The 14,260-nt window shown below is 39.1% G+C and overlaps 1 protein-coding gene across 1 annotated transcript in view; it reads right to left on the reverse strand.

Annotated features, from left to right (window-relative positions):
• Positions 1 to 1,477: 1,477 nt before the first annotated feature.
• The window catches only part of xrn1 (5'-3' exoribonuclease 1), a 30,572-nt gene continuing 17,789 nt past the window's right edge, over positions 1,478 to 14,260 (reverse strand). The window contains exons 24-40 of the mRNA XM_077558433.1: positions 13,108 to 13,254; positions 12,946 to 13,035; positions 10,480 to 10,615; positions 10,324 to 10,380; positions 9,819 to 9,951; positions 9,634 to 9,703; positions 9,291 to 9,486; positions 9,107 to 9,196; positions 8,954 to 9,037; positions 7,990 to 8,070; positions 7,737 to 7,877; positions 6,272 to 6,392; positions 6,019 to 6,191; positions 5,700 to 5,813; positions 5,451 to 5,556; positions 4,025 to 4,212; positions 1,478 to 2,751 (exon numbers count right to left, since the gene is read on the reverse strand). Of these exons, the coding sequence (XP_077414559.1) occupies positions 2,443 to 2,751; positions 4,025 to 4,212; positions 5,451 to 5,556; positions 5,700 to 5,813; positions 6,019 to 6,191; positions 6,272 to 6,392; positions 7,737 to 7,877; positions 7,990 to 8,070; positions 8,954 to 9,037; positions 9,107 to 9,196; positions 9,291 to 9,486; positions 9,634 to 9,703; positions 9,819 to 9,951; positions 10,324 to 10,380; positions 10,480 to 10,615; positions 12,946 to 13,035; positions 13,108 to 13,254 (2,236 nt within the window). The 3' untranslated portion in view covers positions 1,478 to 2,442. The remainder of the gene's footprint in view (positions 2,752 to 4,024; positions 4,213 to 5,450; positions 5,557 to 5,699; positions 5,814 to 6,018; positions 6,192 to 6,271; positions 6,393 to 7,736; positions 7,878 to 7,989; positions 8,071 to 8,953; positions 9,038 to 9,106; positions 9,197 to 9,290; positions 9,487 to 9,633; positions 9,704 to 9,818; positions 9,952 to 10,323; positions 10,381 to 10,479; positions 10,616 to 12,945; positions 13,036 to 13,107; positions 13,255 to 14,260) is intronic.

The following is a 14,260-nucleotide window of genomic DNA, read 5'->3' on the forward strand; positions in this document are numbered from 1 at the left end:
TGACAGCCACAATCACACGTGTACATTCAAATCGGCTTCCGTCTTTTTAACGAATGGGGAAAGGGGAATGTGACGTATGCCGTAAAGCAGTCTGCATGCTCGTAGTTTTTTGTGTGACAGTGTTCCTACCACCCTCCTCTGCTTAGTGCCAGTAAAAGTGATACAGACCCCCTCAGGCCATGACAAAGAACATTCAACTAGCTGTAAGTCAATGTTTCATCAGAGGAGTTTTGAAAATATTTTTAAGGTTGAAAATGCTATACTTAGACTATCTACTATATACTTGACTATATTTCCAAAAAAGAGGACCACGTCTCTGGTGAGCTGAAATTCTGGGTACCTTATTTGATTGCTCAGGAAGTGAAGTACGGAAAACTATGACCTCTTTTTTTCTTTTAAGAAAAGTAAATATATATATTTTTTTGTTATTTTAATTTTATTTAATATTCTTTACAATAATATTTTCTATGCACCTCCATTATTCTAAACACAGCATTCTGAATAATATTGTTTTTGTGGAATATGAGTTAAGCAGCAAAATCGACCTGTTTTTATCCATATCGGTGGGAGCGGCCATTTTGCCACTCGCTGGCGACTGAAGATGACATCAGAGGGCTCAGGCAACAACCAATCACAGCTCACCTGTTTCCTGAGTTTGGTCATGTGATGCTTGCAAGCTGAGCCGCAATTGGTCGTTACCTGAGCAACTGTGATGTCATTTTCAATCGGCAGCAAGTGGCAAAATGGCCGCTCCCACCGATAGAGATAAAAACAGGTCGCATGAGCTTGTTTGAGAAGCAGAAAAAGTTACTTTAACCTGTAATGAGCTTTTTTTTCTCTCTTTTTTACAGCGTAAAATATGATTAGCTGCTTGTGTAAAGAGAGCGCGGCCTCTTTGAAGTTAATTGTGTTCAATTATTTTAGCGGTTTTAAAACATGTACTCTGCCTGAATTTTATGAAATCCTTGCGGGATAGGATGTAAAAAAAAAAAAAAAAGTCCAGACAAAAGAGGACGTTTGGTAAGGATATATATATAGGGCTTTCTTTTAAAAGATTTATTTTTAGGAAAGGACATTTTATGCATCAAAAGTACTAGTGGTATTGCTACTTGTTATTGTATCAGACTATTCAAGAGCCGAGTACTCGTACTGGTATCAGTCTGGGGGAAAGAAAAAGTTCCAACTAAATGTGTATTTTTTTCCTACCAAAAAATAAAGTCAGCTGTTTTGACAACAATGTGACTTTTCTAAGACCTTTGAACATTAGGGATAAAGTGTAATTTGTAAGAAAATAATGCTTACGTTTTGGAAGAAAACAACTGTATTACACTTCTACTTATCAGTATTTTAATTCTAGCATACACTCTACACTCCTTACATACAGTAAAAAATAATAATAAAAAAACGGCAGTGCTAAATTTAAACTTCAAAATGAAAATGTTCTATTTTCAAACACTTAAAAAAAAAAAGAGACATGTTGAGTTGTCATATTTTATTCAACCTTGACTTTTGCACCGAAGCCAAATCGACTTCAGGGTTTGGCAAATCAGTACACAAATGCATCTGATCAAATAAAGAATTCCACGACTAGTCTTTCAGTTTCACTTCAATTATACAATTTAAAACAACTCAAGACACCTAAAAGTGAACTTATGGGGACGGATGGGAGGGTTGAAAAATATTTTTTGCATTCATTTAACAGCAGCTCCATTGTACCGACATTGTAAGAAAAAACATGACGATTTTTATTTCTTGGAGGTTCAAACAACAAACATCTAAACACTTGGCCTTATTAAAATGAGTGTTCAATTGAAAAAATTGAAAAAAAACCACTTAAACTCTCTTAAGAGATCTTGGAATCTTGTCGTGGCAATATAATAATCACAACTGTTCGGCCACACTTGTGGGTTTGCAGCCAAATCCTTAAAATGATAAAAACGCAGCCACTCGATCAAATAAAAGAACAAATGATCACAACGCAGAAGAGAGACGTTCTATGTCTTAATGCATCAACACAGCATTATAAAACAAGTGTGCTATGTATTCAAACCAGTCTTTAAACACTAAAATGCTTATTGTCAGCCACAAATCTAATGAAGGCAGTTCTTGCATTAACTGCCACAACTCCTCACTGGGACAAAAGGCGGGGGGAAAAAATACTCCAGCAACTGTTCAATTTTTGTCCTTGTCTGTGTTAGTACACAGAGTGTGTGTACGACATTTTTAGTTAGACAGGCGTGGTGCTGAGTGCATAGTTAAAGCTCACACTTCAAAGTGCCGGCCATCTTGAGAGTCTCCACTCCATCAAGATCTGGAGCTTTCTTTTTTTTTTCTTGCTAAAATGGGACTGTTAAATGAACAAGGGTGTGATTGGTAGATCAATCGGTCAACGGAGTAACTGCAATATGCAGCAGAGGTGCGAGCGAGCGACACCGAACAAGCTCATTGGTCGGACGGTTGAGCTGCCTCGAATTTCACAGCCAGCTTCCTGTGTTTCCTTTTGGAGGCGGAGCCAGGGGTGTGGGCCGCGTTCGGCCTATTTTGTCGAGGGGGCGTGGATGAGTGCGGGCTGGTGGCAGAAACCGCGTCAGCCGGAACGGAGGCCTCATCTTTGACCGGCTGACTCTGAGGCTGTGATTGGCCAGGAGGCGTGTCCTGCTGGCCTCGCCAACTCGCATTCCGGGCCGCCGTTTGGGCTGCCGAGTAAAACTCTCGGCTGTTCTTGTTGGCTGACATTCGCTTCTTTGTCACCTGTTGGAATTCAAGAGCACCACCAACACATCAGAGCAAACCTAATTTGCACAAAGGATTTGCACTGCGCATTTATTCTATTTTATTTTTATTTTTGCTATACTGTGTCCGGTTACCTTCCAAAAAATATCTGTAATATGTGAAATCTGAAGTACAAGTTGATTCATCCAAGTTTGTTTTTTTATGTTTATTGTACATTTTTCATGTATAGTACTTTTTTTCCATGTTATGTCTTTCATTTATTGTTTTTTGTTTACTACATGTGTTTTTTTTCATTAGAGAGTGTTTTGGTTTAATTATGCTTTTTTTGTTGCTTTTTATACCTTGTCTTTACATTTATTAAGCTGCATGTCTTATGTTTTTTTCCATTTATTTATCATAATTTTTTTGTTTATTATAGGTTTCTTCAATTATGTTTTATGTGTATTAGACATGTTTTTGTTTTATCATTAATTATATATTTTTTGCTTATTATACTTTATGTTTTTTTATTATACTTTATGTATTTTAAGGCTGCAAAACATTTCATCACAGACAGTAATTTCTGGACTATAAGCCGCTACTTTTTTCACTTGTATTCGACCCTGCGGCTAATACAAAGGTGCAGCTTATCCATCAGATCACAAAGATAAAGGAAGTGCAAGAGCGTCAGGCAGAGCAAAACAAACCAAGTGAGCCCAAATACAATAGGAGAGAGAACGGGAGCGAGACAATTTGCGCCTCATTATGGAAAAAAAAAGTAGCGGGAACCCGGTGCGGTAACATTAAAACACCCGCGGCTTAGAGTCGGGTGCGGCTTATATGTGTAACAAACTAAAGTATTCCAAAAATTTAGCTGGCGCGGCTTATAGTCAGGTGTGCCTTGAAGTCCAGAAATTACAGAAATAATACACCTTTCTAAGGTAGGCATGAACATTTTCTCACATTTCTCTCTGTTTAAAAACTCTCAAAGTTCAAACATTCGTAGAACAAAAAAATTGCACACCAAAAATTCGCAACAAAGTGAGGCCACGAAAGCTGAACCACGTTATAGCAAGGGAACATTGTATTGGATTTTTTTCCTTGGCTGAATTAAGTCATTATCTATAAACTACATTTTAACAGTACTTGGGTTGTCGTCTTCATGACAAGCAAACAACATATCAGTAGGCATGTTCAAATTTGCCATCTGATTGCTATTAGTTGGTCTGTAAAAAAAAACGATGAAAGCCAATGAAGCATCTCAGAATGAGTTGTGTTCAAATTGTGACCCTCCACCGACGTGTAAGCTGACCTGTAGCGGGATGAACTGGTTATGTGAGCCGATGGGCAGAGTTGTGAGCTGCTGTGGCCGCGCGGCAACAGGGAACCTTCCCGCTGCTCCGTAGAACTGCGGGTTCTGGTGGGGGTAAGCGTGGGGGGGCAGAGGCATTCCCCAGATAGGGGCAGGAGCGCAACCCTGTGGGGGCATCACAAGGCCGCCTACGGAGAACAACGCAAAGGCGTAGTGAGCAAAATCTGTTTCAGTCACAAGATAGGTTAGAATGGATGCAACAAAATGAGCAAGTCAGGCTGAACAATTAATCAAATGCAAATTGACATTTTATAGGGGAAGTCAACCGTAAGCATTTCTTGACAATATAATGTGACCTCACTAGTCTCAACATGACATTCTGATTAATATTACATTTGTGGAATCAGAGTTATGATTTTTATCCATCTCAGGGGGCGGCCATTTTGCCACTTGCTGTCGACTGAAAATGACATCACAGTTGCTCAGTCAATGACCAATCACAGCTCAACTGTTTTCGAAAGCTGAGCTGAGATTGGTTGTTACCTGAGACTTGAGCAACATTCATGTCATCTTCAGTCAACAGCAAGTGGCAAAATGGCCGCCCCCGACATGGATGAAAACGGCTGGATTTTGCTGCTTAACTCATATTCCACCAACGCAATATTAACCAGAGTACCATATTTAGACTAGAGGGGAAGCATAGAACATATTATTGTCAAAGCATTTTTTTGGGGGGGCTGACTTCCCCTTTAAGCAGCGAACCACAAAATCAGGTAATACATGGGGGTGGATATTAAAGGTGAGGTATTTGGTTTTCACTCAGAAATAAATACTTTTTAAACACTGGATGTATACACATGTAATCCTTCTCAATCAACATTTCTAGGTTTCTGTTTATGTGTGGTGGTGATTTTGTCATCATCCACCAGCACCACAGCCTGTATTTTGACATTTTGTTGTGTTTTGCTATGAGAGGGATGTTTGTGGGCGAAAAGTCTATGTTTACCCCTCCAGCCAATCACAGAGCTGCTGAAGGCAGGCGCAATGTTGACGAGAAGAGTGGGGGTTGAGCCATGGGAGGAGTCAGTTTTGAATTGGTTGTTAACAAACACAAACGGACAAAACAAAAGACCCCACCTTTAAGACTGAGCCCCTATTCAAATTCCTAGATTTTGTTATGGCAAAACAAAAATATATAGAAATTATTTAAAAATATACAAATATATAAATACATTTAAAATATAGCATCAATTATTTTTTTTTCTTTTCTGAATCTATTCAAGAAATTTTACTGGGATCATGCTGTTCAGAAATAACCAATCACATTCAAACTCATGTGAAATTAACGTTGCCGCCATTTTAAGTGTCTCCGCTTATCTCACAAATTGCCCTGCATGCAGAAGTGGATGTAAGCAAACGGTCCGACCTGACTGGTTGAAGACAGGAGGCATGCCTCTGATGGCCGGAGACTGCAAACGTGCCACACCATGGAACAGAGGCGCTTGAAGAGGGAAACCTGACCCCAGCGAATTCTAACCGGATCAAAAGTTACACTTGTCATTTCTTTACAAAATAATGCTAAGTTGCAATATGAGTTTGTGTTGTGCCGTTTGATCTACAGAGACGCACTACTGATTTACATCACTCGAACCACACACACAACAAAAAGTCTTACCAGTCGTTGTAAGGCAAAGAAAGCGGCTTTCTCCTTGGCGTCGTTTTCGGATTGACACTGAGGCCCATGAACGGTCAAACCGTTGGACAGCTTAACCTGACACACCGCAACACCCTGCGCACACGCACAACCACAAACACAACATTGAGCAATGAGATGCACCCTGGTCGGCCATAACTGCGATACGATATATGGATATCCTCCTTCTGTTTCATTGATTTGATGGTATGAGCAGACATAACCGCATGCTACTCAAATCTGCCAGCAGTGCATTTGTCCTTCCCGATTTATGCAAGACAAGAAATAGGAGCAGTATTACCTGTCTGTTGTGTATAAAGCTGAACTCGGGTGGTGCCATGCCTAAAGCCACACACACACATGCCAGCTCCGACACCTTGCTGGGCATTAAAGTGTTGGTCTGGTGAACAGGGGTAACGGGCACAGCAGAAGATGATCCTGCTGCATCTCCATGCACAACATTCATTTGTGCAGCTGCATGGAGAAAAAAATATAATGCAGCTACTTTAATACCATGATGCATATAATATGTTCACGTGGCATTAACAAGCTACCTAATTTTTGGGGCTTTCTTCTCCTGTTTTGCTTGTGGTCGTTGAAGGTCTCCTGAGGGGCGGGACTTCCTGTTCCGGTGCCGTCAATCTTCAGCATCTCCTTCAACACCATTGTGCCCTTCTACAACCACAATTTCAACAGATTCCTAGTTAACAGGTTATAGTAGATTTCAAGCAACATTCTAATTTTGGAGATGGGATTCATTTAAACAAAAATCACAAAGCAACTCCAATTTATAAATTTAAATAATTACATAAAAATGTGTGCGTTAATTTCGAGTTGATTTAAAGTTCCTTTAATGCCACTGTTTTTTTTTTTAATGCACAATTAATGACCACCCTTTACTTGGAAAGCCTGTACTGGGGGAATTCGCAGCAGTCACGTCCACGTCAAAATTTAGCAGTAATACATTTAATAATAATGCATATATTTGTGGAGACTGGGGTTAAAATGTATTTTACAATTTTAAAAATTTCACAAGTTACTTTATGTTAAAGATTAGATAGCTCTTAACTCATTTGCTCGCAAAAATGTATAAATACATTCTATTTTAAATATTACCATGCTCCCAAAGACGTATTTACATTTTTTTTTTTTTTAATAATGCTTAAGCATACAGAAGGCTTTGATGCAGCCTCTGAACTGAAGAGAATGCTTGAAGCAATGGTAGTTATTACAAAAACGGCCAGCAGGTGGCAGCATAGTATCAACCAGGGCCATGTTGCAAAAAGCTCTTTCCCCACTGTTTTAAAAGGTTAGGGTTAATGATGATAATGATGAAACTTAGCTATATTTTAATGCTAATTGCTGCAAAACAAACTGATAAAAAATATACGTTTTTTCCTGATGAAAGAAGAGACTCTAATCGTTCTTTTGGTAGGTTCCATTTAATTTTATTTTTTTATAGAAAGCATAGAACCTACCTATAAACATGGAACCTAATTTAGAGATAGAACAATATTCTGTGGGCCTTGCAAAATTGGTCAAAACCCAGTAAAACAGCCAGGAGTGAAGGGGATTGCTTCAGTGAAAATGGCTGGGAGAGAATGAGTTAATATGGAAAAAAACTGCACTGAGCTGTCACCAACGTCTTACAAATGCAATTATGCCATCTAGTGGCAGAAAAATGACTTCAACACAAATCAATATCACACGTGTTTACACTACAGTACATCTTTTTTATTTTATTTTAACTCAGTTTTATGAATTATGAAATTACTGTATCAATGACTAAAAGATGCAGCCATATTTCTATTAGTTTAACATCTTCCCATTTTTATGCTAATGAGTATAACGCAGGAAAAAAAAGATTGTAATTTTTTTGTACATTTATAACAGATTGTGATTAACCGTGAGTTAACTACTGAAGTCACGCAATTAATTGCGATAAAACAATTTTTAATCACCTGACACTCCTACATTAAATATTTCAACGTTCACTCTAGTTGTAAGATTGATACTCACCATGGCGAAGGACTGCGGTGACAAAGGCCCATCAGATTGAGTGGAGTGTGTTTGTGATGGCTCTGGAGGATTTGAAGGAGTCTGCTGGCTGTCCTTAGAAATCCTAAGGCTGGCTATCAGTTCCTCAAATTCAGTTGATGTCTGAGCAAATACATCACAAGAAAAATCAGGATGAGTCTGCACCTGATTTAACACTGAATGAAGCGAGGCTTCCGTCAGACCACAACCGCCCCTCCCCTCTGTGTGTGAATACCTTGTTGCCTGTGTTGTGCTGAGGTAAAAGAGAACTGGGGTCTTCATCTTTCTTCAACAACCTAATAAGTCCAACAGAGGCCTGCAAAGTACACACAAAAACAATCTACATTTGTTACACTTGGACACTCATTTAAACATGCTTAGCAATTGTGTGCAGGTTCTTCTCCACTACTTAACATTCAAAGTGCTTTTACATTTCACCTCAAGCCAACTTCAATCTCTCAAGACAATATAAGAAAAAAAAATCTGTTTCTAAATGATGATTTTACTTATTAGGGGAAAAAACATCCAAACTTATCTGGCCCTATGTGGAAAAAGTAATTGCCCCTGAAACTGATAACTCGTTGCGCCACGCTTGGCAGCAATAACTGAAATGAAGAATTTCCAGGTGAGGACTCTTTTGCATTGCTGTGAAGTAACTTTAGCCTGTTCTCCTTCGTCATATTGAATGGTTTTTGAGCATGTTTAAGCATCTCAATGGGATTTTGCCACTCCAAATCCGTTGCTGCCGTTGTTGTTTTTTGCCATTCACTGGTGGACTTGGTGGCCAGTTTGGGATGGTTGAACTTGAGGGCACAAATTGATTGTCGGCAGGATTCTCAAGTAGACAGCAGAATTGATTGCTCCATTGATCACAACAAGTTGCCCAGGCCCTGAAGTAGTCAGGAGCTTCAATTATACAGCCACCACCACTTTTGACTGCTTGCATGAGTTTTCTTTTCTTTCTTTCTTTTCATCAAATGGAATTTAATACTTTTTACATAGGGTCAGAGGGTTTTTGAACCCCCTTTAATAAATACAATCATCATTTAGAGACCACATTTTTCATTTACTTGGGTTTTAAAATTGGCTTGATGATATGGAGAAAAAAAGTGGCTTTTCACCACACTGTATACAAAGATAAAATAAATACGTATACTTGTATACACACACACACAAAGAAAACAAAGATGAAAACATACATTATTTTGCCAATGAGCAGGAGGTTTATGTGAAGGGGCAGAGTCTTGCAAAGACTGCCATACATTCATGTACGCCTCGTTACTCTGCAATGACAAGTGGAGAAAATGTAAAGGCCATCGAGAAAATTTTTCTTGTCCCCCACTGTCACTCACCTTGGCCTGTTTCTTCTGGATAGGAGCCTTAGAGGTACAGTTTTTGCTGCCTTGGTAGGCTGGCCTCACCTCACTGTGCTTGTTGTTATGCTATTGGGTTAAGGGAATAAGACAAAAAAAGATGACAGGAATCAACTGAATTTTTTAGAATAGCGCTAATGACAAGATCAAAACAATCTCTTACTTGCGTGGATATAAAGGGTGAACGCGGGGAGTGGTTGAGGCTTGCCAGATGATGGTGTGAGTTGAAGTTGGCGGCGGCAGCAGGCTGAGGTTTGACAATGGCGGTGAGTTTGTGGTATGTGGGATCCATTCGGGCACCATGCGATAAGTTAATTAGCGCACAGGGCGGTAAGCGGTAACAACGAGGTGATGCGCACCTGAGGGATGTCAGAAAGTTCTCTCAGCATTCTATTAAAAGTCCTGACAGAATGTCATATTTTCTGACATTTAAAACACCATGAAAGGATGATGAGCTGCTGAATTGGTGCAATCATCTAACTGTCACTATAATTGGCTCTGATTACCTGATGTTAAGCCCTCCAGGAAATTCTTCATCAAACAGCACCTCATAGAGAACCTCATCCTCACGCTCGGCTGAAAGGCCAAACACATGCACAATACTAGTTACATCTTCACCCTTGACTTTGTGCACACAAGTATTTCACTTGGCACAAATGCAATGGAGGAATTTGAAAATGTATGTCATCACCTCCTTTCATGCCAATAATAGTGCCCCTGAGACCCAATGGGACAGTGAAGCTCTCTCTGACATTGATGACGCGGTCAAACAAACGATAGTCGGCATTGGGGTCAGGGACCACACCCTGTTGCTGCTCCAAGGGCTACATGGAAATACATCACAACATGGATGATTGAGACAAATTCAACATTTGGTGATACTGTAGGAACGTAATGACTGATGTGATACCAGCTACCTCTCAACTTATATCATAGATAAAAAAAAATTAAATTACCAATACAATCGCAAAGAAGATATTGACTTATTTCACAACAACAAAAAAAGCATAAAAACAAAACCATATAGTGACTGGGGAACCAAATGTCCATCATTACAGTGCTTTAATGTATAGAACCACCAGACCCAAACAACAATGATTTGAAACTCCAGGACATTTAACACAATCGACAAGTCTATAAACTATTTGATACAAATGTAAGACATGGCAGACAATTAAAGAGGAAAACATACGAACCCTAAACAGGAGATGTGGCTTGACAGTGACACGAACTTTCTTGGTACTCTTCTTTACCTGGGGTAGATGACAGGTGTAGAAAAAAAAACATGGTAAAATAAGAGCTAAAAGATACTAACCATTGTGCACATGAAGATAAAGCCGAGTGTGTAACACCTTGTTTTTTTCCACAGCCTCCTCAATTTTCTCAACAATTGCAACGTCCAGCACTTGCAAGTCGCATGATGACCTGCTGACGGAGCTGACGGGGTGACTTTTCAACCATGAAACGATTTCAGCCACCTTTTCTGCTCTGTAGAAAAGGAAAAAAAAGAAAACAAAAGAAAGACTTAATACCTAAGAAACATGCACCTCACCTAGTGGTGTTATTGGGGGGCAAAAACATCACTTCTGTACAACAGTAGGCTCTCACATAAAAAAATATATGTTAAAAAAGCAAACTCTTTCAATTCATGGTAAGGATTTTGCATGAAAAGCACCCGCACTGTTCTTACAATTAGCTAAAAACAAATCTAGTACAAAGACTGAAAAGACAAGATTTGAGATGCTGTGAGAGCCCAGTGAGTCATAACTAGACCCCACTGAAATTCTGTGGCAGAACCTTTAGGATAGGGCCTAATTTACTAAAGGTTTATGCAAGTAAAAACAGGCGCTACCTTAACTGCTCACACAAACAAATGTGGATGGCCATTTACTAATTGGGCACACCCAGGATTGATGGCCAAAGGCTTGCTAGTGTTAGTGTTGGTGGACACTATCAACACGCATATTAGGAAGAACTAAGTGTCACACCTGACACACACATACAATAAATTGCAGACGTGTATATATACACACGAACGCATACACACAGCTCAAAAGTTTGTGAACCCTGCAGCATGTTCAGGCTTTTTGTATAAAATATTAAAACAACTTTATTAAATGTTTAGTCATACCCCAATCTATAATGCTGACATTGAAAATAATGGCCTTGAACAAAAAGAATGATAATATTGTCATTCATTTTTGAACGAAAGTTGTAGATTTAAGAAAAAAAATTCATGGGTGCAAAAGTATGTGAACCTCTCACTTAATCAGACATTGTGCCTCCTTTTGCAATGATAACTTCATCCAAACACTTTCTTTAGTGACTGATCAGTCTTTCACATCTACTTTGGGGGATTTTTGCCACTCTTCCTTGCAAAATGCAGCCAGTTGAGAGAGGTTGGATGGGCGTCTAGCTTAAACTGTCCGCTTCAGGTCCCGCCACAGTATTTTGAAAGCATTTAAATCAGGATTTTAACTGGGCACATCCAGAACATGAATCTTGTTTTTCTTCAGACATTAATTTGTTGTATTGCTGGAATGCTTTGGATTATTGTCATGTTTCATAATCCATCTACTACCAGGCTGTAACGTCACAAAGAACGGCTTCAGGTTATGTTCCAGGATTTCACAATATTCCTCGGAACTCATGATTCCCTGGATTATATGGAGTTGTCCAGGTTCTGAGGATGAAAAGCCAGCCCAGAATTTAACATTCTCACCCCATGCTTCACTGTAGGGAGAAGGTTCTTTTGCTGGTATGCAGTGTTGACTTTTCACCAAACATGACTGTTTTAGTTGTGACCAAACTGTCCACAGAAGGGACTTCCAAAAAGCTTCAGTGTTGCCTAAGTACTCGCTGGCAAAGTTGAGATGGGCAGTTTTGATCTTTTTTGTGAGCAGAGGCTTCTACCTAGCAAGCCTTCCACGAAAGCCTTGTCGATTGACTTTTTGTTCTGGTTGTTGAAGCATGCACATGTGTCCCTGATGCAGCAAAAGAGATCTGCAAATCCCTCGATGTGATGCACAGGTTGTCTTTCACCTGAATTATCATTTTTCTTGTGGTTCTTGCTGATATTTAAGAAGGTCGTCCACTTCTAGGCATGATTGTAGTAATTTTCAGTGTTCTCTAGTTGGAGATGGTCTGCTTCACAGTGGAATGGTGAAGCTCAAGCTTTTTTAGATGACTTTATAGCTTTCCCCAGACAGATGTGCTATCACTACTCAATTCCCGAGGTCTCCTGAGATTTCTCTTCCTCTCAGCATGACTGACCTGTATGGGTTCACTTGGGTAAGACTAAAGTGATGTGGTTTTGTTTCAGTCAGTGATGCACAATTTCTTTGCTAAGCCTCTCATTTCATTGGTCCATTTCAGTGGTTAGTTTAGCCACCAATTTGTCCTACCTGATCCTACTCGACTGCTTGTTTTAAGCAATGCAGCTCAGGGTTAACTTACTTTTGCACCTACATGAATTGACGAAAAACTCTTTTTAGTTAAGTTTTGACTACACAATTGATTATTTAAAAAAAAAAAAGAACAATGCATTGAAATGCTATGCCTAAACCTGTTATTTCATATAAAACGTAATGGTTCAGACTGAACAACAAAATCAGGTTGAAACAATTGGAAAGTACAAATTGCTTAAGAGGTTCACAAACTTTTGAGCTGCACTGTATATATTTATTTATGTATTTATTTTTACTGTATTTTGGAACAAGTCTAACACCTGTAATTTACTTGATAGTAAAAACCTGAAAAAGCAGTTATATTGTTTATACATGAGGGTAAGTACAAGTACAAGACAAGAATGCATTTACCCATTGTGGTCTTCTCCAGGCCAGATGTCATCTTCATAGAACACATCATCATGACTGTTTCTTGAAACTGTGTCAAACACCTCAGAAAACCTATGAAAGCAATATTTAAATAATTCACCCTAATTCCAATAAATTACTCAAAATCACAACATTCTGTTTCACCTTTCCAAGTATTCAGCTAAAAGCTGCTCCACGGCAGCAGAGTAAAGCCATTCCTTCTCAGTTCTCTTTGTGTATCCAGGAACTTCCTCATTCTTCTTGTTGAACTTCAGGTTCAGGCCCGCATTAGCTTTTTGCTCCCCACAGGGACTAAGAAAGCATTTGGAGAGAGAAATCAAGCATAAATGGTTTAATTATGGATGAGAGGTTATGAATGTATGTTTCTGAAATACATCAGTTTCCAAGAGTGACTAAATACCATAGCATCTGTACTATTGAGCACACCTGAATATACGATGCACCTGCTGAATTAAAGAAAAGAAAAACATTGTACATATATAGGCCGTATTTGCAGGTGTTCATGTTCTAACAGAATATTTACACAAAAAGATACAAGGGAAAGCAGGCATGGCTCAGTGGTAGAGTGGTTGTCTCTCAACCCAAACATTATGGGTTCAATCCTCAACCCTTGTGATCATGTCGAAGTGTCCTTGAGCAAGACACTGAACCCAAATTCGCTACTAGTGGACCTGGCAGCGACCGGCGTGGCAGCAGCCGACCATTAGTGTAGGACTGTATGTGTGTAAATAAGGATGGACACCTATCCATAGGTGTACAGAAAGTGCAGTTTGGTTACCATTTACCAGAGAAAGATAATTTTTTAATTACCATAATTTCTAAAGATTAACAAACACCACTGTTTAATAGCCACTGGCCCCCAATATCACCCTTCAAAAGCAGTAAAAAAATAAATAAATCAGTTTTCATGTCTCACACGGTCCACCGTTTGCTGTTATCCACGCTGAAAAACTGAAGTATTATTGCCATAGCAATTTAATAGATTGTGATGTCTTGTCTTTACACACACATTTTGTACAGTATGTGTAGAGAAGTGCTTGTTAACAGTTTGGGTTGTCATAATTTTTACTGCTCACCAAGAATCATTACGGCCGACGAACAGGTCGCAAAGAAGAACAAGGAAACGACCGTGAATAAAATCATACCCGATATTTTGTTAAAAAGTGTGCTCCAGAGACACAAGAAGTATTTTCCAAAGCAAGCACCATTTTACAATGCTCTCGCCTTGGGCACACTTGTTAAACATCGGAGATGATCAGCAAATATTTAGGACTTTTTTTCTTTTCTTTTTTTTTTA

The sequence above is a fragment of the Vanacampus margaritifer genome, chromosome 2 (genome assembly GCF_051991255.1).
Source record: "Vanacampus margaritifer isolate UIUO_Vmar chromosome 2, RoL_Vmar_1.0, whole genome shotgun sequence".
Classification (NCBI taxonomy): domain Eukaryota; kingdom Metazoa; phylum Chordata; class Actinopteri; order Syngnathiformes; family Syngnathidae; genus Vanacampus; species Vanacampus margaritifer.